Source organism: Pomacea canaliculata, linkage group LG6 (genome assembly GCF_003073045.1).
Source record: "Pomacea canaliculata isolate SZHN2017 linkage group LG6, ASM307304v1, whole genome shotgun sequence".
NCBI lineage: Eukaryota > Metazoa > Mollusca > Gastropoda > Architaenioglossa > Ampullariidae > Pomacea > Pomacea canaliculata.
In genome coordinates, this window is record NC_037595.1 from 10,655,996 (window position 1) to 10,681,988 (window position 25,993).

General features: G+C 38.6%; 2 protein-coding genes across 3 annotated transcripts; both read right to left on the bottom strand.

The window, feature by feature from the left end:
• Window positions 1-47: 47 nt before the first annotated feature.
• Window positions 48-8,872, bottom strand: LOC112566032. The gene is made up of 4 exons (XM_025241958.1): window positions 8,686-8,872; window positions 7,561-7,652; window positions 6,536-6,764; window positions 48-3,155 (listed from the first exon to the last, which is right to left on the bottom strand). The coding sequence occupies exons 1-4, from the start codon at window positions 8,695-8,697 to the stop codon at window positions 3,045-3,047; spliced, it is 444 nt and encodes a 147-aa protein (XP_025097743.1). The 5' UTR covers window positions 8,698-8,872; the 3' UTR covers window positions 48-3,044.
• A 3,090-nt stretch (window positions 8,873-11,962) lies between these two features.
• On the bottom strand, window positions 11,963-15,455 carry LOC112565715. 2 transcript variants are annotated; one of them, XM_025241384.1, is made up of 4 exons: window positions 15,374-15,455; window positions 13,172-14,019; window positions 12,760-12,900; window positions 11,963-12,545 (listed from the first exon to the last, which is right to left on the bottom strand). In XM_025241384.1, exons 2-4 carry the CDS (start codon window positions 13,889-13,891, stop codon window positions 12,357-12,359), a joined length of 1,050 nt encoding a protein of 349 aa, XP_025097169.1. In that variant the 5' UTR covers window positions 13,892-14,019; window positions 15,374-15,455; the 3' UTR covers window positions 11,963-12,356. The 2 variants fall into 2 exon arrangements, with proteins under 2 accessions (XP_025097169.1, XP_025097168.1); XM_025241383.1 differs by lacking the exon at window positions 15,374-15,455 and adding an exon at window positions 14,687-15,004.
• Window positions 15,456-25,993: the final 10,538 nt, after the last annotated feature.

Genomic DNA, 25,993 nt, shown 5'->3' on the forward strand with positions numbered 1-25,993 from the left:
AGATTTGATACTACGTGCATGCTTTTTGAACAAGTGACAATGGTTCCTTTTTCTAACGAGAATAAACTCTCCCGCATGTACACTGAGAATTGTTATATTCCCGTACTTTAACATTCCTTCGTCAGACACACGTTTTGTGACCATAAGCAAAACACACAATCGATTAAATGAACCATATCGCCTACTAAAATAATCGGGACATAATGAGAACTGAGCAAAACATCGCCTCGTCATGCATGACAGGCAGCTTGGGAGGACACAGGTATGGACAGCCATGTCACAATTGTTATGCTGTGAATACCATCACACTAATCAGCGATATCTTTATCACAGCCAAAAGCTAAAAAACACATTATAATGACATAATTACTGATGGTATGAGCTTTGTATAGTGAGCATCATTTAATGTGAGCCAATTCACCAGCAGGGGCAGATAATGCTGATGAACTTCTCACCGGTTAATTGGTCCTGACGTGACAAGCGAGCGGATGAGATGGAAAGATAATTGTAGAAAAACTGACTCTTGGAGAAGTGTAGATGGGGCTGGGAGAGGAAGACCAAGAGGCAACAGGAGAGGGAGACAACTATAGTGTCAAACAGTTAATTGCAGGGTTCAGATGTGACATATTTCAGCCACGTGGTGGGTATTGTACTCCTTCCCCCGCTCCCTCCGCCACTCCGTGCTGCATTGTAACCCGTCTTTGTATAACCCAGTGTGGAAAAAAAGCAACAGGCATCTGGAAATAAAAAAAGTATTTGTTGCTGTGTTCAGGGTGTGCGGAGTCTTTGCCGGCAAAGCCTTAAGCTCATCGGGCTTAACTTTCGGATCTCTTTTGATAGTTAAATGTATGAAAGAGTTTAAAGGGTGAAAGCAAAAGTGACAAAGAGGTTCACTTCCCTCCTGCTGACAAACCTTAAAACACACATACCCCTTTCATTTTTGGCCATTCACTTATTTTTTACATGACAAAAAACCAAGTCAAATTTAAAATCTCTCCAGGCCTCTCCGTCTCTCGCTGTGTTCCTTAAATTCTCCATAAAACATTTTTTCTTGTTTAAATCAGATTTTTTTCTCTCCATCTGATTCCCTCATCCCAACTCTTTTCTTCCTTCCTATAGCAGCTGTCAATGACAATTCAGTCCGTCGTGCACTGGCTTTTGAAATGTCATATATAAAGAGTAAAAATAATGATTTATGCTCGGAAAAATATAAGATGATTACTCGAGAGTATATAGGATTTCACTTGATCATTTACTTTCTCTAAAATATTTATTGTGTAAAAGCGGAAATTCCTTTATGATATTTCACAACCGTGCTTAGCCCCCTCCTAGAGATACACTGCGGAGTGAGAGTTCAATCCCATCTCTACAGTGAATCAGCAAGATAACTAACAACCTGCCTCGTCATTCACAGTAGAGGAGTTGTCAACGATGTTTAGTGTCCACTCAGCCTGTCTACAGCCCGGAGACCCACCACCTCTATCATCCGATGCGTAGAAACACGGCCACCTCCGAGTTTGAGTGGCTTAGCAGGGATTTACCAGGACATAACATAAGAATCACATTTCTTCATTCGTCATTCGGGGAGCTATCCCACATGCCCGACTCGCATATCCGCCATTGTTGATGCAGTCGTGTGACTGTGCGCCAGGGCATGCACGCCGACACGTATGAAGAATGTTCGCAGTTATTATGCTCAGTGAAGCAAACAGGTGCACCACACAGCTAAGTTCCCAGTAAAATACTCCCGCCCTGTCTTTCTGCACACAAAATAAACAGTCTGTTCCTAATGTTCTTCTTAAGACATTGGCCCGTGAGTTTTACTGAGTAGTTCTGACCGCCACTGCGTGAACGGGGCCTAGTGTCCAAAAGTGAACAATAAATTCGCTCCCTAACTTCTCGGTCGATGGGGAGTGAGGTGTTAAAGACATATCCCCCTCACAGCTTTACCCTCCACATCTTCTGTGGAGTCAGGTACTCAGCTAGGTGACTGCGTCACACGGGCATCGAACCGGATGGCAAAGCTAGGTCCAGTTTGTTACACATAGTGTGTCAGTGCAGCGCTTGCTCAAAGATTTATTTCTGTGGTTAAAACGTCAAACCAAGCCCAATGTGGATCCTTGAACACCGTATCTCCTCTTCTACTGTCTCAACATGCTAAACTTTCTACTGTCAGTGGTCTATAAATATATCAATTTACTGCTCTCATTAAAAATATAAAGAAATGGTAAAGACTTTTGATATCTGAGGCACATGGTGGTTGTTGTTGTTGTAATAATAATAATGTGCTCAAATCTCTCACGACTGGTTGCTTAGTGCAAAAGAACCGAAAAGTTCATTGGTATAAATTATCAAGTCCACAGCGGAAGCCCTAAGATGAGAGTAATGCTGCTTTCGGCCACCCGGACATCGCAGAGGGAGAAGGAAGGTTGAAAAGAATGTTTTCGGGTGTTGTCAAATCCTATTATTGAAAGCTTTCACGTGCAACTTAGCTACATGGATTGAACAGCATGGATGTACTTCACAGACGCATGATTCTAATCTTGACTACACGTGCAGAAACGTGAACATCTTTTTTGCCAAGATTATCTAAGATCTCCTCGATCTTGAGATTGTTTACAAACACTGTAACACAAAAGCGGCAACTAAAGTTTATCTGGCTCCTCCCCACAAAAAAAAAAAAACAAAAAAAAAAAAAATGCGAAAGAGTAGTAAGTAATAAAATCCCCAGCCGTCGCCGAACGACAGCTCACGGAGCTAGACACTACTCGCGGAAAGCCAATGGAGACCGACTAGAGCTCTGTGCACGCGGAATCCCAGCAGGCCCTAAGCGCGTCTAGGTCTCGACTAGCTCTCCGCGAGTAGCCGGTAAACGGAACGTTCCTCACTCCATTTACATGCACAGTAGTGAGAGCTGACAGGCAGCAGTCGGCGGCGTAGAACCGGGCGGGTGTCTGGCTCGGATAGTTCCCCTTAGTTATCAGACTCCAAGGATCGTGGACACGTGAGGGAGTACAAGACGTGGTGGCGCTGTGACGTCAGACTCACAAGCGTTGGATTTTGCTGACAATGACGTCACCATCAATGTGCAGGCTGTCGCTGCAGTCGTCAAACTCGTTTTCCAGCTCGCCGATCAGGTGACCGCCAATCCATACCTGGCAACAAAGCATGTTCAGTTTACGCTCAAGAAAAGTGTTCTGTGATGTTCTAGTGATCTGCTCAAGCACAATGTTCTGTAAAGGTTCTAGTGATGTGCTCTTAATATGTCGACGGAAAACACCAGCGGCAATCACGTGTGATTATATGATTTAATGTCGTTTTACTACCATTCAAACTCCTCTCCATTCTTTAAGCCCGTAACACTGTCACCTATGATGAGTATTTCTAATTTCTTTATTGTGTCCGGAGGAAGAGAAAGAGAGATGAGAGGTGGTAAGAAATGTTTGCTGAGTGGAGATAAGAGGGAAAAGTGCCTGCCGGTAGATGAATCTCGGGGTTATTTTAAATCACGTTCCATATAAGCATAACTTATGCACCATAAAAGTGAAGGTGAATTAGGTCGCTTGAGCCTAATATAGGGCGACACCTAGCATTAAGTAGGAGAAGGGTTCAACATGCAAGGAACAAGACTGTGTGAGTGTGCATGGATTCATGTATTTATTAATTTCAACTTTTGAGTTCTAATTTTATACTCTCGAATGCTCCAATTGCTTACGATATATATATAATTGTATAAGTTATATAGAAAACAGCTCTAAAACATTGGCATTCAACGATTTGCTCTCCTGTCTTTTGAGCAGAAATAATTATGCCGCTTCTTTGATTTTACGGACGCAATTTTTTTTTTAAATTTTAGCAAGGCTTTGGCTAATTGGTAATTGGATAAAAAGCAAGCTGTGCAGCTACTGTGCACTGCACTGCAATAAAGTTTCGCTGACGAGCCGCAATGCTGCCTCCCCTTGTTATGCATGAACTCCACTAAAGCCTGGATTAGTAACCGGAGGCAATATGTCGGCTTCTTTGTCTGCAACCTCTGAAAAGATCTCAAACAGTATAAGTTATTTCAGTTTCTTCTGCCAAACATGATGAGAAAAGCTGTATCCATCAAGAGTCTTGTCACATGTAAAATATCATTCCTCGCGGCTATAAACAGCTTTTTGCTCGTGCTCCTGATGACATTGTGCAAAAAACAGGAAAGGGAGAAAACCACTGCGGCGCAGTGAAAGGTTTTATTAAAATATCATACCTATAAACAGGTTTTGTTTTTGGTTTGTTTGTTTTTTTGCTCGTCCTCTTGATAACTTAGTGCAAAATGAAAAAAAAGGGAAAGGGAGAAAACCACTGTGGAGCAAAGAAGAGTTTTATTTAGTCAGGTTGTTATTTGTATTCATTTTACTAAACTACTTTAAATAGGGTAATACAGTTCACGGCCCTAGACAGTCCGTGTCTGTAAGTCACAACTGATCCGTGTGCAACAATAACCTTTTTTCCCATTTGCTCAAGCTTTGCCATGTACGCAGGAAAATTTCTGTTACATCCTAAGCATTACAGTTAATGGATAATTTCACAAGGTTTCAGTGAACTGAGATAAGATGATACTTCATTAGGAGCGCGATACACGGTGAACATGGTGTAGCACAGCGCGCAGATGGCATCCACTCGTTGTCATGTCATTACACACACTTCACATCATGGTGTACCTGACACTTATCCATTTATCCTCTTTGGGGAGAGTGAATCCCATGCACGTGCGTGACCCTCCTCCCCTATCCACATACACCACTCACACTATAAAAAGTTGAAATTACTGCACGAGGCATTTAGGGCAGCTCGATGGCACAGAGGTAAACCCCTCGTTTGTCACATTGGCTGGAGACAAATTATGTGACACCTGTTCACAGGGCTGGCTGTCGGGGTACTCACTCCAGATACTTCCTTGTCATCACCCCCCTTTCCACAGTGTGAAATTACCAGGGGTAGGAAGTACTTTTCCTGTCAACTAAAGCCACCATTGCACTGCCTTCGTAACTCCTATCATCATTGCTCTTTCAAGTCTCCATTCAGCATTTATCCTTAGTAACAGCAGCATGACTACCCTGTGCTTCACTCAGGGGAGGGGGAAATAGACAGAGAAAATAGCACAGTCTCTTGGCACACTTGTCCGCTGGTCTGTTAAATGTGTAGAGCTTATCTGAAGCAAATAGGTTAAAGAGTATTCCACCCTTTTTGTGTTCCCTGACAAAAGTAGTTCATTCCTCCCTTCACAACACTGAGCTTTTTTTTTTAAAGAGCGAAGAGAAGGCGGGGAAGAGGGGGTGTCAGGTGTCAGAGTCTGGTGAATAGTAACAGGGAGTACATTCGCCAGCTTACAGATGTCACATCCGCTGAGTGTCTGTGGCAGACAATGGGACTTACATAAGTGCCTGTTTGTTGTATGTACATTCAACTGCTTTACAGATGTTCTTGCCAGTGTTGTTCCTGGCATTTTTCCAGTTACTTTCTAAAGCTGCTAGTACGTATTTCCGATCTCAAACTCTAAGAAGAAAGAAAAGAAAGTCTTGCTCGAATTATGTCATTCGCTCTGACACAGATTCCTGTTTGTGCGGTGCGCGTGACTATGTCTTCCTATTCATTCGTTTCTGTAAATCATCTGTCCACATGCTTGTGGCTTCTTAAAGGCCAGAATGCATTTAGATGTTATCATCTTAAAGGTCTCTACTTAATTTGCGATGTTCATTATGCTGTTCATGCTCATTATGGATGCGTAGTTCCAAAATCTCAGGCAGATAAAATATGGAATTAAAATGCTGGCATTATAAAAGAGGATTATTCGAACACAGCCATGCTTGCAAACTAAGTAGTTCCTGCCTCTTTCCGAGCTCGAGACTGACATTCAAATCATGTCACTCAGCTGAACAAGGTCCTATCATCTTGTGCAGCAGTATGCCATGCTTGAGCAGTCAAGTGGCACCACGGCAAGACTGTGACTGGACTGAAGAGTGGAGAGGGGAAGGAGAGGGGATTGTGTAGTCATCGGTTTACAGGTGTATGATGTATTTAATCTCGCGTACAAAGTTACACGCGTGCACAAACAGATATACTAGATACACATCTCTCTCACTCTCTTCCTCACACACACACATAAACTGCTGGGATTCCAGACAAATGCCCGCAGACACTAAACCTGCAAGATTCCTTTCGCTGTTTGTATTAGTGTGAGAAATCAGTGCAAACGCACATGTATTGAATAGCCTGATTTTACTTTGAAGAATGTGTGTGTGTGTAAGTGGGCGTGAGTAGTTGTGTCCTAGCGTGAAAAGAAAAGATGTGTAATGGCTAGTCGACACGTGTTTTTACCGAAAGCAATGAATGCTACACAAATATCTGTAGAAATGATAATAAAAAATGTCTTGACGCACATACACCTCCCTCAAGCAGAACAGCTTATTGGTTTTGTACAACATCAGACGGGGAGACTAGGAGAGCTGTCAGGTGTAAAACAGCCGTGAACAGGAAGTCAAAGATCAGTGCCTACCTCAAAAAATCTGGAGTGTATTCGCCTGATTTCCAAGGAAAAGGTTTTTTTCTGCTGAAAACTGAAAGGGCTGGCGCTGACCATCTCCTCAGACCACCTGCCATTCCTCCTGCTGCTACAGGCGACAGACTCGCCCACATCGCTGTCCCCGCTGGTCTTCAGACGGACTTCTACTCGCGCTGTCACTGCCGTCCCCGCCGTGTTGCCGTTCATGTATTGGATGGCAAAGCTGACAGAGAAACCGGCAGAAACAAACATTTACTGACGTCATACACAACAAAGTGACGCCCCACTCCGCTAAACTGACGTCATACACAACTAAACTGACGCCAAGTGACACTAAATTGACGCCATATACCGCTAAACTGATGTACAAAGGTAAAGATAAACTGTTACATAACGCTTTACTGAACACAACTGCCCAAGTACAGCTGAACGATGAGCTTTCACTGACGTCACCAGCGGCGAATGTACAAACGCACAATCACAAATAACTTGAGTATATTCTTAACGTGAATAGCATTCAACTCTAACACACTAACCCTCGTTTTTTAGTATAACAACAGTCAATGATGCATGGAAGCCAAACGCAAAAGAACGCATATATCAGGGCTGTCAGAGTGCGTAGTTGCATAACATATTTTAGGAAGGCTTATTTCCGAAACCAGAAGGTCAGTGCAAGGAAGTGGTGCGCCAGGAGCGCACATCAGACAGCCTTGATCTCACCGCAGAATATTGATTTTGTCAAGTCGGACCAATATCTCTGTAGGACAAATGAAATCGTCACTCTCATTGATTTATCGACCCGTCAGATCTGCTGGTGACGGACAAAATTAGTTTTGTTTCTCCTTCAGGGGTTTTGCAAGGAAGATATTGCAACAAAAGGGTGGGAGACAGGAAAGAAAGAAGGAATTCGGATAGAAAGAAACTAAGGAAATGAAAGTAAGAAAGACAAAGGATGGTTGGGACACGAGAAAAGATCAAGTAGAAAAGAAAGCGTCCAGGATAAATAAAAGATTATTCACCTCGATGCCTTGTCCTGTACCACTCCACTGATCAGTATGCGTTGTCCATCATTCAACCCTCCTTCCGGAAATCTGTAGTTGTATGATGCCTTCTGTAAGCAGACAGGATACAGTGGTAGGGGCACATAACTCATTTACCTTCTCTTGTTGATGTTCCTGCTACAACTAATTTTTATTACATTTTTTATTACATTTTAGTTCATGTCCGGATCCGGCTTTATATTGTTTTTACTGTTCACTTCTAACACAGCCAACACTGAAGCAGTTAAATTATAATTTCATGGGCAAATTTTCAAGGACATTTATACTCCTTAAAAGAAGAAAAATTAAATTAAATGAAAATAAATTGAAGATGCATACTTTGACACGCGTACTGACGCACCACTCAAACATGCAAATTAGTCTGTTATGAAACAAACACAAGTAATGACGATAAATTAAAAAGGTTTCCAAACATACTTAATAACAGTGACTTGCAATAGAGTTTTATCCCTATACACTATACAATACAATATTACACATATTTACTGTGAGGCAAAGAAAGAAACATAAATGAAAGGAGGAAAGCAACAGGTGGTGATGATGATGATGATGATGAGGAGGAGGAGGAGGAGGAGGAGGACGACGTCGACGACGACGACGACAACGACAACGACAACGACGAGAGGAGATCCCTAAATAAACGAAACTTTTTTAAAGCCACATGTGATGAGCAAAAATGTGACGATGACAGCTGGTCGATAAGAAGAACGAAGTAACGGCTTGAGTCCTTTGCCCAGGCGACCTCTCATTCGCTAGAGATCGATTCTCGCGCCCCATGGAGACACACACATGCCACACACACCATTATCGTGTTTTGGACTCCAACGCCTGCTGACGTAGGGCAAACACAGGTCACACTGGTTGAAACTCCTGGCTGCCTGTATACTCCCTTTCGCTGAGACTGCCTTCTGTAATCTCTATCAGCACGCTTACAGCTTTGGCTGGCAAGGCTTTGTCGTGGTCGTTAACCTGGCGGGTACCATCCAGTGGAAAGTGGAGCGCGCTGGCCGTGTTCTTTTGGAAGCTGGCACGTACGCGCGAGCACTCATGTCAGACTAGGCAAACGAAGTGAAAGAAACTTACCGAGGAAGACATGTTGAACACTTTTTAGTGAATACTGTGAGGCTTGGGTCTGAGATTTCGAGGTAAACCTCAATGGAAGGCCTGCAGTCTGTGCCGCGGAACCATCTCTCGCGATCGGTTGTGTCGTCTGCTGGTTACCCCTGACCTAAGCCTGCTGCAGGTCACGTGACCAAATCGTAGCCGGTATCGTGCTTTGTAAAGCTCCCTAGCGTAAAGCTATCCCGGGCGACTTGTTTTCTTTTGCGTCATTGTGGCAGTGGGTTCTGTTTTGAGGCCTTGAAACAAATGAGAAAACTATTTTTATGTACTTTGCATCTTTTCGACAGAAAATGTATCCTGCATCTTCGTCTGATTTGTAGGCCTAAGTTTGTTTTTGGTTTTTTTTCTAGTACGTGGAAATTAAAACATTTTCATCGCAGTGAAACTAGTGCCCAAAATGACTCTAACTTAATCCAGCATTTTCTAAAATGTTCGATTTCCGATCTGCTTATTTAACAAGTGGCTTGAGATAAGAGCTACTTCCTCCTAACTAAATACTGTCAGCGAAGTTATAAAACAACCGTGCATTTTATTTTCTTTCTTTTTTTTTTAACCCACTTTTATCTTCCTTCCTCCTCTACGCATAGAAGCCTGTTGCAGTCGTTTGTTTTCCTGGATTTTATTCATTTTCCTTTTCTTTTAGAGAGAAAACATAAGAGAATCAAATTGAATACTTTGATTGCATATGCCATGGGCCGCTAACAGGAGGACATCACTGAGTTTGTACATTTCTAATAATTCTGAGTTCTGTCCCTTCGCCTAACAGGCTCAGAGGATCGGCTCTCCTTGATTATGTTTATATTTTGTTGTCGTGCTTTAATATGGATAAAAGTATTAGACCTTCATATTTACATGTGCTTCTGCTGCATTTTTTACCTCTTCTGGTTTGCAGCTGGATTGTATATAATGTATGTAATGTATATAATGTTATTTTGAAGTTCGAATAGTTTGGATCTATTGGCTAGATTCCATTCCGTCATGTTTTACTCGTTTCGGCAGCGACAAGGAGTTGTATTAAGTAAACTGACGATCACCCTTTTGAAGTTTCATATGATAACATTTCTTCATATTCTCACGATTACTCAATATCTTCTCACTATTCTCCTGATGTCGCTAACATTATTCTACTGGTAAATCTACAGTGATCTCCCTTTACAGCTGGCACGCACTTGATGTTGTGTTCTTTGTTTGACATCTTTGTGATTACTTCCTGGCCTTTTGTCAGCGCAAGTCCACCTTTGGCGGAGAAATTGCGTTATAAAAAGTTCAGATTATTATTCTTAATAATATGATTATTAATGATTTTATTATTATTGCATTCATAAAGATCTGATTCAGCATATGTAATATATAGAGCATGCAATTATACAAATTTGAAACCTGAGTGTATTGTATAGTTGTCTTTTAGAACACATCTATATGAGTACTGAAATACTACATTCTTAAAAATGAAATAAAATCAAGAGCTAGAGAGAGAACAATAGAACAAATTATTGCTTAGGCCATTGGCCCGTATTACACGGGATGGTAAAAAGCATACATAAAATACACATAATATATTCACAAACGTACATTTCATTACATAATATTTTTTATTTGTAATGAAACGTAAAGTAAAGAGTTACATACCATTGTTCTACTACTGCTGTTGAGAAGCAAAGTTAATTTGAACATAGCTGGATTTCCATAACATTTCAAACATGAGAGAAAACAGAGAGCTTTTTTGGGGGGGTGTTGTAGATTAAAAAAGCTATAAACGTGAAAGTTATATTGTATACAAAATAACATTCCTATGCGGAACAGATCTCAGCTGATGAGAAATGGCTTCTGTTTGCTGCAAAGTAGCCATCGCTGAAGCCGTCCAAACAGAACTCCATATCCAAGGGAGGTAAATATGTTTTGTTTTGCCCTTGTATTCAGTGTTTACGTCCCTTTAACAGTACAACGACATTACGTCTTTTGTGCATCGTGCAGTTCACAAACAAAGGCGACTAATAAGCTGTGACTTCTTTCCTGAGAAAAAATAAAAAGAAGAAAGAGAACAGAGAGAGAGATAAATGACTAATATTTTACGCAAAGTTTTGCTTTTTACATCTAGCCCTCGATCAAAGGAAAGGAAAATGAAACACCACTCAACTGTAAAACAAATGAGAGAGTAAGGACTGAGGGAGAGGCTTCAGAGAAGGAATGTCAAAATATTTCGTGCCGCCAAAACATTATCTTAAAACAAATTTTTAAATGCTGATTATTTGAGAAGAAATTAACATTTTCTTCTCACTATAAAGGTAACAACGTATTTTTCCTGTTAAAACATAAGCTAAAATCCCACAAAATCAGTCCTTTGTCTAGATCCCGTTTAGAAGTTTTCATTTCACTACCAAAAGTTTGGCAAAGCTACATCAATACAAATTGAAGGTGTGATTGTAGCTTGAAAGCGGCACCTCTCTACAAATGAGGTCAAATATCTCTCCGATGTTATACCCTTAGACCATAAGATTACAGAATGTGTTGTCGATAAGACAAGGCAAAATATTTCAAATTACAACAAGTACTTATATATCTCTAAAATAACATCACATAGAATTTCAGGACTTTTGCATGAATGTGTGAGAAAGGCACTGAGGCAAGAAAGATACTGTAAAAGCATAGAGCGAGAAAGGCACTATGGGAAGTAGGGTATTTACGCGGGGCCAGCAGCTAAGGCTATAATTATCACAGCAAAGCAACCAGCTCTGTATACAGATAGCACATGCAGAGGAAGAACAGCGTGCCCTATACGAGATCTGAACCCAGGCCTGTACTGGTCACCGGACCGCCTGACACTATAGGAAAATCAAGTCCAAGAAAATGTTGATAATACTTGGTATCTCTTCTTTCTTCCCCCACCCCCGCCATCTCTCCGCTAAAGAAATTTCCGTTATGCATTTAAACGACAGAAAAACAAATGAGACATCAGCATCTACGAATTTCTCGCCCTTCAACCACCACCACTCCTCTCTATGTTTAAATGCAACATCAGCAGGCTTGCCACTATTAAAGGCTGCTGTCTCGCAAACAGGCTCATTCCTCAGATCACTCAGCACGTGTGGTGGGGAATTGTATTATTATGCATGAAGAACGAGATGCTTAAAAATGCTGTAACCTTCAGTGAGGTTAGCAGCTAGCTGCATTATCGTGTCTGTCTTTTCTGTTCATGGATTTCCACTACAAAAAGACAGCATCCATATTGTCTTCACCATATTGGTCTCAAACGTTTACTGAAGGGAAATTTTAAAAAACAACTAAAATCATCTTAAATGCAGGTTTCTTTCAAACAAGAGGCAATGCTGGTTGTGTACATAAAGAGGATAAAAAAAAACCTTCAATAGGGGCAAAGGAAAGTGGTTATGGGTGCTATGTAATACAAAGTAGTCAGCATTTTGTAATTTGAAGATACAATACAACCAAATAGAACAAGAATAAACTTGTGTGACTAGGCCATCTCTGGGGTCGTCCACAAGATATGCTTGTATAAGACTTTACAAGCAGCATATATTCAGGAAGTAAAGTACACGACAAGTATACAGCATGTTCATCAAAGTCCAGAAAAGGCAATGGTCCTGGTAGAGTAACCATCCCAAATGCCTGACATTTTATGGCAGTGTTTCCACAGTTTCTTCGATGTTAGCATCACAGCGAGGGCAGGTCTGGCTCCTCCGGGAACATGGTGTGCACAACACAAGATGGAGACACGGCTGCAGCAGGACAACGGCCGGGCTGCTTCTACAGAGGAGGCAGGTGCGGCTTTCCCTGATACTCGTTCTGCGGGTGTACTGGCGCATCTGAACCCAACAAAATGTATCATTGTTAGCATGCGTTACTAAGCCCAACGACTTTTCGTGGTGGTGGTGGTGGTGGTGGTAATAATGATGATGATTGATTGATGGATGGATTGATGGATGGATTGATGTATGGATTGATGTATGGATTGATGATGATGATGATGATGATGATGACGACGACGACGACGATGATGATGATGATGATGATACGCACCATTAGGTTATTAGATGTTCCCTGGCCACAAAACGGACATATATCTTGCAAGGGATGACATGTTTCGCACGTCCGTTCTCTGTGCTGGCAGGAAAACACCACTTCGTTCTGTGGGTTATTTTCGCACATGGGGCACACTACCTGTTGTGTGGAAACAAACGTTTCACAGGTAATGTGACAAATCAACACGATTCAAACTATTTTCACATCGATGAGAACATTGCGACGCTATGACTGAAAGCGTTAGGCGGGTCAGACATTTCCAATGTGGGTGCACTCGCTTTGTTCTTTTTTTTTTTACTGTTTACGATGTTTACTTTTCCTTTGTTCCTTTGTTAATGCCGAACATCTCCCTACGTCACTAACATACAAAAGCGGTTAAAGGGGACTTAATGACTCAAAGAACTCTTACCGGTGGGAGACGAAACCTCGACCTGGATTGTCTGTCTCGTACGGCCCCTCTTCTCACATTTTCATCTCTCAGAATGAACCCGGGAGAGTTGACGATCATGTGTAAATCGATGTTCTGTTCAATGTGCTGCTGACGGTGTAGTGAACACTGGTTCAAAGGAATGTTGCACTGTGCTCGTCTTCCTCCACAGTCCTGAGAGTGACCTTGTCCGAAGCTTTGTCCACAGCAGAAGCAGCGCGTGTTCTGGAAAATGACGTCATGGTAATACCCGGATGACGCCAGGCTTGGGACAGGCTGACCAACAGGGATGGTGTCTGAGTTGAAGAACGAAGACAATCGCAGATCCTCGAAGCGCATGCCGGGAAACACGCACCCTAAGCCCGGGCTGTGTGGCACCGTGTCGCCGAAGACTGGAGTTGCCGGCAGTACGGTGACTGTCGTCAGATGAGAGTGAAATATTCCATGGAATCGTCGTGCAAAATCCCACTTGCTGCTGCCCTCTGTACCTTGAATGCTCAGAGCTCCTCCTTTATTCACATAGCCCTGTAGGAGAACCCCTGTTAGTGCAGCTTTAAAATCCCAAACATTTACTTTGAACATCCCCACGACGACAACTGTCTTGATTCTGAGACGGAAAAAGCTACATTGCTTATGATGAACGATTTTCTCTAAAGTTGACTTTATTTCCCAGAAGATATAAAACTTTGAAATCTTGGACATTGTTCCTAAAGTTTCTGTGGCACAGTACAACAAAATTATTTATTTGTCCAGTACAACAAACTCGTTTGTAGCTTTTGTGAATACGCCAACAAATCGCGGTGGGACTCTGAGCTGGACAAACCTAAAAACTGAAAATGAAATATAAGAAAGCTATATAAGAAAATGTTTGTAAAAAGATCCAGCCCAGAGAGAGAGAGAGAGGGGGGAAAATTGGAGAAGAGGACAGTCTTTTACTTAGTGTATTTTGCTTTCTAAGCCCGAGAGATTGTTCATGATAAACTGTTTGTTTTGTTTGAGAGTTTTTTAAAAAAAAACTTCTTTCTAAAAATCAGACATTTATTTGACTGAAGGGGAAAAAATGACAGGTTCGCTTAAATGAAAACTATATATAAAATGTAGAGACAGCAATATCACGCAAGAAATGATTTAATCTAAAAACAAATATTCTTTCTCTCTCTCTCTGTTACTCCCTTACTCATTCGCTCTTTAAGTTATCCAAAAGAGAACATGCCTGATAACCACATACTTAGCTTCAAATTATATGAAAATATACATTTGTTTATAGATTTTTGTACATTGGCACTGTAGATGTCATGTCATTACGTTTTTTTTTTATTTCTTTCCACGGTAGCATCTTTCAAGTTTTGTTCGCCATGCCTTCTTTAACGGTAGAAATAATCCAAGCACAATCGTTGTAATTAAATGTTACAAATTTAATCAATAATCTACCTACTCACGGTGGCTGTCAACTTACCTCTTTCCTATAACCTATGCTAGAATGTAGAAATCACTCACCTACACGTGTCCGAGAATTCTTTCCGACATCTCCCAGCGTGGCCTTGTATTAGATTAAATTATACTTATATTCCAGGGAGACAATCCGTAGCATTTTATTTTCAATGGTTGGAAGAGTAGTAACCCATTTTTTTGAAACGTTGTTTTAAAGAATAAATCTGTAGTTTAATCAAATTTTTTCAATTAATTGTACAAAATATTTTACTGCATCAACAGGGTTAACAGAGTTTGGGGAATATTTAAGACAGTAGCAAACTTTTTTACTCTGTCTTAATTGTTATCGTCAAACATGTGTAGACAATTTCTCACCCCGGAAATTATTTTCTGACACTCAGTTTTCGCAGCATATTAAAAAAAAAATGTGTTGTCTGAATGGTTTAGGGTTTTTTAATTTACATTTTATTTACTTATTGAGTCAGTAAGTTATTTATATGCTTATTTTCCTACTTAATGGGCAATTTATATTAACTCATTATTTATTCTTGATTTGTTCATCTTCATTTAGAAGATGAGTCCCATACCATTATTTATTTAGAAAGCTACTTCGATATTTCTTTTTTCTCATCGTGTGTATTAATAATGCTTTTCTGATTTCTTTCTTTCTTTTCTTTTCTTTCTTTCTTTCTTTCTTTCTTTCTTTCTTTCTTTCTTTCTTTCTTTCTCATAACATAAGGTTCTAGCTTATACGTCTGATAAGCAGTCCCTCTTGTCATCAGGCTATGCTTCAGATGAAGAAAACGCCAGGCAGGCGAGAAATCTTTACTGAAACCTGCAAAAAAAAAATAAAAAAAATAAATAAATAAAAAATTCACATGAGTCTTTTCACACGGCCATTTCTAAGCGACGTCCATTACTCTCTCCCACTAATAATTTAACGGAAGAACAGACAAATGGGAGAATGTAGGGTTGCGGAATGTAACTCTTCTTTTTCTTTCATTCCTTCTTGGCACCCAGGTCAACTGTATTTGACTACTATGAAATAATTATATGTACAAGTGAAGTGTCTCAAACGTTGATGTTCGGGTATTTTATTTGTCCAGTCACAGCCAATGAGACTTTGCAGGCCTTGTCATTTTTACTCATTAGTGACTTCAGACAAGCCAAGATTATAATCTTAATGTCTCAAGAAATGTAGGTCTGTTAAAAAAAGAATGGGGAATTCCCGCACATGTAGTGTTTATAAATATAAGCTAGACGTAAACAAGTATAAGAATGTTAACTCTTCTCAACCACATCACATCAGGAAAAAAAATTGGAGTTATTTGACCAAATTATAAAAAAAAAAACAAATAACTGAAACCACTTTCGATAAAGATGTAATTGCCTTGTCAGCCTCACTGACAAATTTATGTCTATGCACGAGTTCCTGTCAGCCCATGTACACAAAACTACATTTATTTAAAAATCTACAAATAAACCAAAATGATGCAGAGTTTACTATCTATCACATCCTTATTATGGTGTGCTTTATACTCAAATATCCGATTATTTTCTTCTTCTTGTCATATTAGAACTACAGACCTTGCATATCGTGTGGTTCAAGACCTACAAAATCTCAACAATGCCAAGCTATGGACAATTTACAATAAATGAAAAAAATGCAATATAAAAAAAACTAATCAATAAATCATAAATAAATAAAAATGCGATAGTGTACTCTTTCTCATTTTCATTAATTATTTTTTATATTGTTTTAATTTTATTTTTATTATGTATGTATTAAAATTTTTCAAGGGCTTTGCCTCGGAAAGCGTTGGGTCAAGAGCTGGATTCTCTGTTATTTTTCCTTCTTTACGGTTTTTAGAATGTGTTTGTGGACACGAAACCACCCACATGTTATAGTCAGCAACTAGTCATAAGTGAAAAGGTCATTTGAATAGTTTTAGTTTGGTTGCTTGTTCACTAATTGAAAACTCTTTTTCTCTCGCGGATGAATATCCTTTTCAAAGGTGGGAGTTGGGCTTTGCAGATAGCGAATGACCGGAGTGCAGAATCTGCACTGACACAGTTTCTGAGAAACGATTGCGAAATTTGTGCTGTTAGTGATTCATGTAACATTCTGATCGTGGAACCTGGAAATTCGCATTAGTTGGATATTACATTTCGGTGAGTAGTACCCTCCAACCACGTTTCTTGTGGTTTTGATGGTTTTAGTTAAAGTGAGAGCTCAAGATAAGTGGGTAAAATGCTGCTACAACCAGTACTGCAGAGGTCACATCCGCCATTTAGGTTATTAGTTCAACACGACTGGCGACAGGAAGACAAGACCACGTATGCACTCCGTGGCTATTAATGAATGTTTAAACAACCGCTTTCATTCATGATCCTTTCCGTTTGTCTTGTGTTGTGACACCAGTTCTCGCTTCTGATTCCCTTTACCAAATACCTTTCAAGTTTTTAAGACACAGCCGTACCCAACCTTCGCGTTTGTCACTGTTACTATATTTAGATTTCCTGTTTTTACTGTCTTTCGTACATCACAAATCACAAAATCCCTGTTACTTTTATTTAATAATTAAATAATTAAACACGTCCTTGAGTTTACTGCTGGAGTATATTTAACCGTATTTAAGCATAAAATATAAGATTAATACAAAGCAGCGAAAAATGTCTGGAAACGTGCAAGTAAGTAACTTACTTGCAGCTCCGTGTAGCATTTGTTGGTTTTTGTTTTTTTTTAAGTGTTTGCTTTTCTTCTTAGTCCTTTCAAGTTGTGTCCTTCGAATGACTTCGATCCTGCAAACCTTCTCACATCGGAGAGTGAATTCCTCCAGTCTGTAGTTTCGAGTAGGTAATGCTGTGAGCATCGCCAGCCTCCTAGTAACTCCGTGGTGCGGTGGTTGTGGGGTGAGCCCAAATGAGTCCCCGGATGTAAAGGCAAGTCCATATTATTAGCTTCCTGATTGGCCTTCGACGGCGCATGAATTTTCTAATTGATCTCTGATAGTATTTACTATTACATACTTTCACTTCTACACTAAGAGTAAAGGGAAAGTTACTGTTGTGGATATGTGAAAGTAACCATCCGACACCATTTACTTATTTCTTATATCTTTTAAACGGTTATGTAACTAAAAGAGAATGTAAGGTCCTTTTCTATTTATTTCACAGCAGAAGACTTTAGTGAATAAGAGAACTAGCGTTTTTGTGGTTGTGGATCATGTTCAAAATAGTGTATTAATACACGGACAGAAACGCGATGCTGCGTTGAACATAACGGTGAGAAAGCGATACATTCACTAAATTTACAAATACACTACATATTTCTGGATCCTCTTCGTACTTAGGTAGTACATACTGCATCCAGTAGATGACTAGATGTTTGTCTTTTAGCAATACGTTTAGCTTGCTGTTCCAGTTTCTAGTCCTTTAGTTCACCGTCGCCATGTTTCGTTTGGCTGACCACGCTTCCTCTTGCCATCAGCTGTCCGACTAGTGGCTATTAAGGGTGGTGCCTCTGGTTTCATTCTGCACACATGCCCTAGCCATTTCCATCTTCCGTTTTAGATTATAGTTGTCATTATTGTGCAGCTGGCTCTTGTAATGGTTTCTTTATTAGGTATTATGTTAGGCCAGAATATCTCTGAAAATTTTCCTCAGACATCATTTGGTTTTCCACAAACATTACCTTATCTCTTCTAGCGCTCGTTTTCATAACCTTGTCTTTCTGGAAATATTCCCTCAACAACTTCTCTTTCAGGGATGGAGAGATGTGATTCTGCTTTATTGTTTTCCATGTTTCCAGGATGATCCAGCTCTCTTTTACTGTTATATTTAGCTCATTTTCTCCTTAGCATTTAAAGTATGTAAAGTATGAGTGAAACTAGAAATGAATACACCAAGAGTTAATACATATTTTTTTAAAAACACCCACAGAAACAGTAATTACTATAAGATAATTTAAGATAGGGATTTCAAGTTTAACACTTATAGTAAATAAACTAAAGGAATTAATTTTACAGATTGTAAAAAAAAATATCAACATACTCGTTGGAAACAACCCTTTCTGAAGGTGCAATGATGCTTCTGTAGACTTAAGAAAGTAACAACAAAAGCAAATCTTTAACAACTGTTTGTTCATGAAACATAAATGTAAATATAAAATCAGCAGAACATTCATTTTAATTACTTTAGGATTGAAATGGTCTTACTTCGCTTACCGTTTGATACTAAAACCTCTTAGCTAAAGCACATACGGTGGTATTTATTGTACATTGAGTCCGTTCTGAGTATGTGTATTATTTTACACTTTTTCTTGAAAAATTCTTATGAAATGATGAAATAAAGGAACCACCATTATATTAAATTATAGAGAAAAGGAATTTTAGAAATTAAAAAAATGATACAGCCTATCTATAGTCAATACCTTTTAAGATGCACACACACACACACAAACTCTATAGAACAACATAAAAGTTATGTTGGCATTTTTATCTAAAACCTCTCCGAGTATTGTAATCAAAATAGTATTTTCTCACTTTATTAACCTGTTATTAAAAAGACCTTGCACAGTGAAAAGGAAACGTTAGACTACTTAGTGATCAGTTGCAGTTGGATGTACGTGTTATGCAGTTTATAGTTAGAATCAGTTCCCCTAGAGACAATATGCGATAGATACGACAAGGAAAGAAAAGAGTAGTACATGTACTCAAAAAATGATCACTTACAGCATGGAAGGAGCTACTAACTTTCTTCAGTGAAGTTAGTGCTGAAAAATACACTTGTATCCAAAATGGCTGCGCGGCCTAGGCCCTTTCGCGCATTGATATGAGTAGCGGGAAAATCCGAAAATAGGTGGCAGCAAACAATCCTGGGTTCAAGTCTCGGGGTCAGGGCCTTGCTTAGGTGCAGGCGGACGAGGCATCTGCCTTGGGCCCCGCGCTCCCTCGGTGTACAGCGATCAAACTTGAATTATCCTGTCTGTTCTGCAATGTCGTGCATAGTTAGGGACTATAGAGTCAGTCGTGGCATTTGTCTCCTCTCCAGGCACAAATACATTTTTTTCATCACTCCTAACTTTTATTTTTCGCCTGTAAAACGAGGGAGAGATTACACAATGGACATATTTTTAAATATCTAGGTATATCAATATATTTTAATTGCTAAATATGGAATTTTTGGCAGCTTAACCTAAATTTTATTAAATTTGATCAAAGAGGGGATAAAGTTTTCAGTAATTCTCAAAGCCAAAATATCCTTTAAACATACTGTAAGTAGTGCAGATCTTATTTGTATATATGTATCTTTTTCCCATTTTTGAATGTATTGATCCTTTAAGGGTTGCATTACAATATTTTTAAAATGACGGAGAAAAACTGCAGCCAAATTTCCAGATGAAGAAAAGACCTAAGACATCTAACAATGAACTTACATATTTAAAGCAGGATATTTTACATACTAGGCTGTCAAATAGAAAGTTTCACAAGTGCAACAGGTAAACAAATACATTTATTGAGTTCCAGAGTTATGTTCTATATGTAACCAACATCAAAGGCACATTAACATACATTTTGCAAAAAAAAAAAAAATTGACACAAGAAAAGTGCTCAGTTCACCCAACACCATCTATGTTGATGTGCGAGTTTAAGTAAAAAACATCCTGTTCTGAAATCTTAGTTGCATCCTATCACAAATATCAAAAGACACAACACAATAGGTTTTATACAATTTTATACAAGAGGTTAATTTGTGCCTATGGGCAAATCAAGTTCTTTTCATTTCTTTATCGGTGAAAACATAGCTTTCATTGCAATTTTATAGCTTTATTAAATTTATTATTATAATTAAAACTGTTTCTAGGTACTTATACTCCCATACCACTTCAATTGTTTTATCATTGAAAGAAAGATGTGAGACTTTTCTAACCTTTCCACCTGAGAATATCTGAGTCTGCGATTTTTTTAGTATTTAGTTGAAGACCATATATGTTTGCAATAAACATTTAAGGCATTTAGTGCTTTCTGCATATCACTGGGAGTTTTAGCAAGTATAACAGTATCATCACCATACAAAAGCAGAAATAAGTACAGATAATGACCAACATTGCAAAAATCATATTCATGTGCTTGGGTTTAAGGCAATACCAGCCCATCAACACATGGAGAAGGAACTTTTTATAAGTTATTTAAAAGCAGTGAAAAAAGTACAGGTGAAAAGTTTTCTCTATGGAACACTCACATGTGTAGCTTCATTATCAAAAGTAAATTGTCAACCTGAAATTGTTGATAGGCGGAAAAGAAAAGAAAAGCTGTTATAGTTTTGCTTTGCAATTCACGCATGCTAACCATCGTGAGAGTAAAATAGACCAGATGAGTACTCACGAGTGTGAAAAGCTGTCACCAAGTATCACCTGGATAAATCTGACGATTTTTTTTTTTTTGGTGGAAGAGCAGCGTTACAGACGCTCACGAGAAGAGATTCGGTGTTTCCTGCAGACGAGCTGGTCGCTCGCTTTAAAAGCACGATCGCGTATGAATACAAAAAACCTGATGACGTAGAGTCACTGGAAGGAATAAGCTTTTGGAAATAATGTTTTAAGTAATTAACGTTGTTGGTCACTTAGATACGTGCATGACATGCGTAAAATGAACTTTAATGCAGGAACCTATATATTTAATCACAGTGACACGGTATGGCTTCACTACTTTACCTTGGACTATATACTATATACATAGGTTATATATACCTCTGTGAGGTTATATATAGGTTATATACGTCACGATTCATGCCATCCAATCAGAGACGTTAAAGCTCTGGACAGTCAGCTCAGGCGTGGTAACAGATCTCGGGCGACGCGCATGCGCTGGACCAAGGGTGCAATCGCCTTTTCCGGCCTCGTTTTTCACAGTGTGTTGCTACTGTCGTTATTATTTTGAGATGCCAGGCAAGAACTGTGCGATTCCAGGATGCCCTGCTTGCAAAAGTCGAAACAAAGGTTTATCATTTTTCCGCATAAGAAGACTAGATAATAAAGACTGGGAAAAAGCTCTTGTGAGAACTGTGAATCGTTGTGATTCTAGCTTCAGCATCGAAAGAGTGACCACTCGCTCCAGACATTCTATTGTTTAATGAAGGTAAGTCTCCTTGTGAGATAAATATAACCTTTTATATTTTATAATAATTCGACTTTCCAGTGGTTCTAAGTATTGCTGTGCCAGATGAAAAGATTTAAAGTTGTAAAAATAATCAAACTATTAATCACCTAGTATAAACAATGTTTAACAATGCTGTTTTGAAACTGCTGAGTGCTGGATACGGTTCGCAATAGAGAGAGAGAGTGTGTGAAGAGAATAAATAACCTATTATAATATTTAATTTGTTATAATATAACCAACTCAAGGTAAAACAAAAGTTGAGAAGTAAATTAAATGATTGCATTTTTGTATATACTAACATTAACATGAATAGGATTACTTAAATTCAACCATTGTTTAGCAATAAATCATTTAAAATTAAAGCAGAACACTTAGTGTTCCTTCTTCAAAAGCTCAAATAACTCTTTGCTGGGGCGGGATTAAATCAGCAAATTAGTGTTAACTTCATGACTTTTATATTTGGTTCATTTGGCCTAACTTTACTCAAATGAGGTAGGTAAAGAGAAGCAATAACCAGTGGGCTAATTCTGTACACAAGATAATTAGCTTATTATGACAACTGGTTAAAACATCAGATACAGGTCTGTCTGCCTTACATTTAATCTATTGAAATAATTTGCTACTTTTTATCTGCCTGTAGATCTCTACCTATTTGTTCACTTTCAGGTAAGCATTTGTCATCACCTTATCCCAGTAAGTCAACCCACAGAGTTAATGCCAAAAAAGACCACTGAAACACCTAAGCATAAGCTAGGAAGCCATCAGTGAGCATTGATTATTCATTACTAGATACAACATGGTCACTGTCAAGAGTAATGCATGATTAATAAATGCGTTTTATGTGAAACTGTTGACATTATGTCTACCAATTTAATGTTCTTAATGCTTCTAGCTTTAACATTCGGCATTATACCTCTTGATGACTTTACATCCTTGCAGGGTAAGATACTCACATATTTCATGTCAACTGGTTAAAAACATCTACAGTAGCTAAGCTAAAGCATTCATGTTAAGAGTAGACCTAATTGTTGCTTCAATAACAAGAGGTTTATTACCTTTCTTTACAATTTAAGACCGTTGACTGCAGCAGTTTTACTCTTGACACATCTTCTATTAACTCGTGATATAAAGTTCTGATTGTGCACTGCGTGTTACATAAAAATTATAAGTTGCTTCACCAATTGTATCAATTAGTGGATAATAATGAGGCACTGTGTTCCTTTATAACAGACTCCTGTCTCTTGTTTTGCCTTGTTTGAAAGTTGTTTCTGACCTTGGATGAAATACAGCCGAACAATAAAAAAATACATTACTGAGGCAGTTATCTTTATTGATTGAGTGTGCATGAATGTAAGTGCCAAAGTGATTAAAAGCATGAAATCAATATTTAACATCAATTTTTATTACGCATGTATATATTTAAGTAAAGCTCCTCTACTTATATGATTTAAGATTTCAACTCTTTCGGATATTTAGGCTTGCCAAAAAGTCCACTTAACTTTTATACAAATGTATTACATGTATGATGATAATCATTTTCTACATAAACCTAAACTTTTGAATGTGCTTTACTTTATAACCATGACATTGACACATTAAGTTATAATGTCTCTCTTGAAGCAAAAATAGCATCAACCTGAAGTTGGGAGGGTTGTTTTAACACTATAACATCATGATCAATATTAATTTTGCACAAATGTAAATAAAGGAGATGATACAAAATTAATCAAAATACAAGGACATAAATTATATATATATTATGTCAACTCAGTATGTATACATTTTGTGAAGACAATTTAAATTCTTATGGATTTAATTGATTGTAAAGATATTTTAATTTCCATTTTACTAAGTTTGCTAATGACATTTTCTTTTCACAGCAAAGTAGGCAATATGAAAAGGCCTGGTGAAAAGGAAAAAAATCCACCTGGCCATCAAAGCATTGTCTAAATATAGACTTGAACTTCAGAAAAATTTGAATCACATGGGTTTTAATTCTGTAACTCCCCATCTATCCAGAATGTGTCATTGATTTCACAGCAGGCTCAGAAGATCTTGTTCTGGTGTTAGGTTCATGTGTGAGTTCTTTTAAACATGGAAAAAAAATCATCTTTCTTATTATGAGAATTTAATTGCTCATTTCTTAACATTACATAGCACATAGCCTCCAATATACTATACAGTCTCTATTTCCTCATCAGCCACCTCGCTTAAATCAGTTACAGACTGATTATTAGCCAAGTTGTAGTTTTCATTTACCATCTTTTCAAATACCATTAGGCAATCCATATTGATGCAGAGATGGGATATTGCCTTTCAATATCTTTACAATCAATTAAAAATTCCTTGTGAAAATTTTATACACGTATACTTTTTCTTTTGTAGCAGTTTTCAACCTGCTCTTCTTCACTATAACACAGCTAAGAAACTGTAAATCATGAAGTAGTGCAGGTCCTGAAAAAGTAGAGATATACAATGTTATCTCATTTGAAATAATTTAAGAGTTTACTGGTACCGCATTATTAATACACTGCATATGAAAGAGCATTTAAAAAAACAAAAATAAGTTGAACTTAAAATAACTGAATGTAGAATCAATACCTTCACATCATATCATTGTCTACAGGAAAACCCACTATTATTATACATAAGAAAAAAATTGCTTCTGCATACACTCAGTATTTGCTTCAAACTGCTGGTATTTCTAATACATTGTCAATAATGTACTCAAAACAGTGCAAAACTTTTCAGCCTATATACTTACCACCAACATTGGGAATATTCCCTTTACATTGTCTGAAATGTTGTCATCTGACCTCAAGTCCCACAAGACTCTTCCAAGACTCCAGACAGACCTGATCAACCCGATTATGATTAAACAAACTTTGTCAACAAATTTAAGTAAAAAATCAAAAACAGATCATGAAGAAAATAGCTAGCTTTCTAACTCTATATATTTTTATCCAGGTATGAAACTAAACTAAACAGTCACTAAACGATTTGCCGTCGTGTGCATATTTATTTCACGGGAATTAGACACATAAATATCAGGATAGATAGAGGAACATCCAATTTTCTTCGCCACCCCATTTCAAGTTACACTATCGTCCTGATAACACAGCGCATGACGTGAATGTGTTCAAAACAACATTGTTACAAAAATCAATCAGATTTAAATGAATTCAAGGCAGGTTCCTTAGAGTCTTAGTCTGAATTCAGAAGCGATAAATCACTACAACCTATCCTCTTAACCACTAAGAAAAACAATGAGCTAGCGAGCGAGAACTTGCTGACAAAAACATTTTGACTCTTAACATAATTATAAATACTACGACACAACGCTGTGTGTGAGTGTAGATTTTTTAATTTATCATTCACATATAAATAAATATATATAAAAACATACTTACTAAGAGGACTTCTTCAACAGCAAAGGATTGAAAGATACTCGCGGATACAAAACAAAGCGACCGGATATTGCCTGTACACCACCTTCTCTTCCATCCCGCGGTCACGCGGTGAGTCAACGCTTTCCCACTGCGCGCGCCTCGTGTTGGCTGTCCATATATTATAACGTCTATGATCCAATGAAAGCTTACAGCAAGGCGGGCGCACGCGGGTGCCTATGATGGGCCGGTCTACCGAAGCGAAATCTTTCTCACACCCTGGTCGTTTGTCCCAACTCAGCTTTGCACACGCGGATGAATTTTTACATTGCGAAGTGTTTAATTTGAGCACAAGGTGTCCGAGTCTTTAGGCTCCCGAAGCCTTGTCTTTTAGTTCTTACGGCCTACTTTTCTTCTTGATTACTGTCATTTGTTAACAGGAAAGCTATATTTTGAGCTCCCTCTAACCTTTTTTTTCGGTTATGGTGAGCTCTCTTGCTCGGCGTAGGTTTTTGTTTTTCACACACAGATTTCCCAACTGAAGAATGTCCAACCGAAGAAATGCTGCGAAAGAGTCAACAGTTAATTTCTTACTGAACACAATGCCTTATACACATTTAAACTTTTTCATATGAACAGACACAAACGTGAGTGAGAGTAAAAAAAAAATCATACTCTTAAAGAGATTTTAAACTGTTTTGGTCTGCCTTGCACACACACACAGATGATAGTGTATAGGAAGTGAAAGAAACTGGAGTACCCGGGGGACAAAAAAACAACCACAGATGTCACGTTCAAAGGAGTGTAATAAAGCGAGATCCCTAACC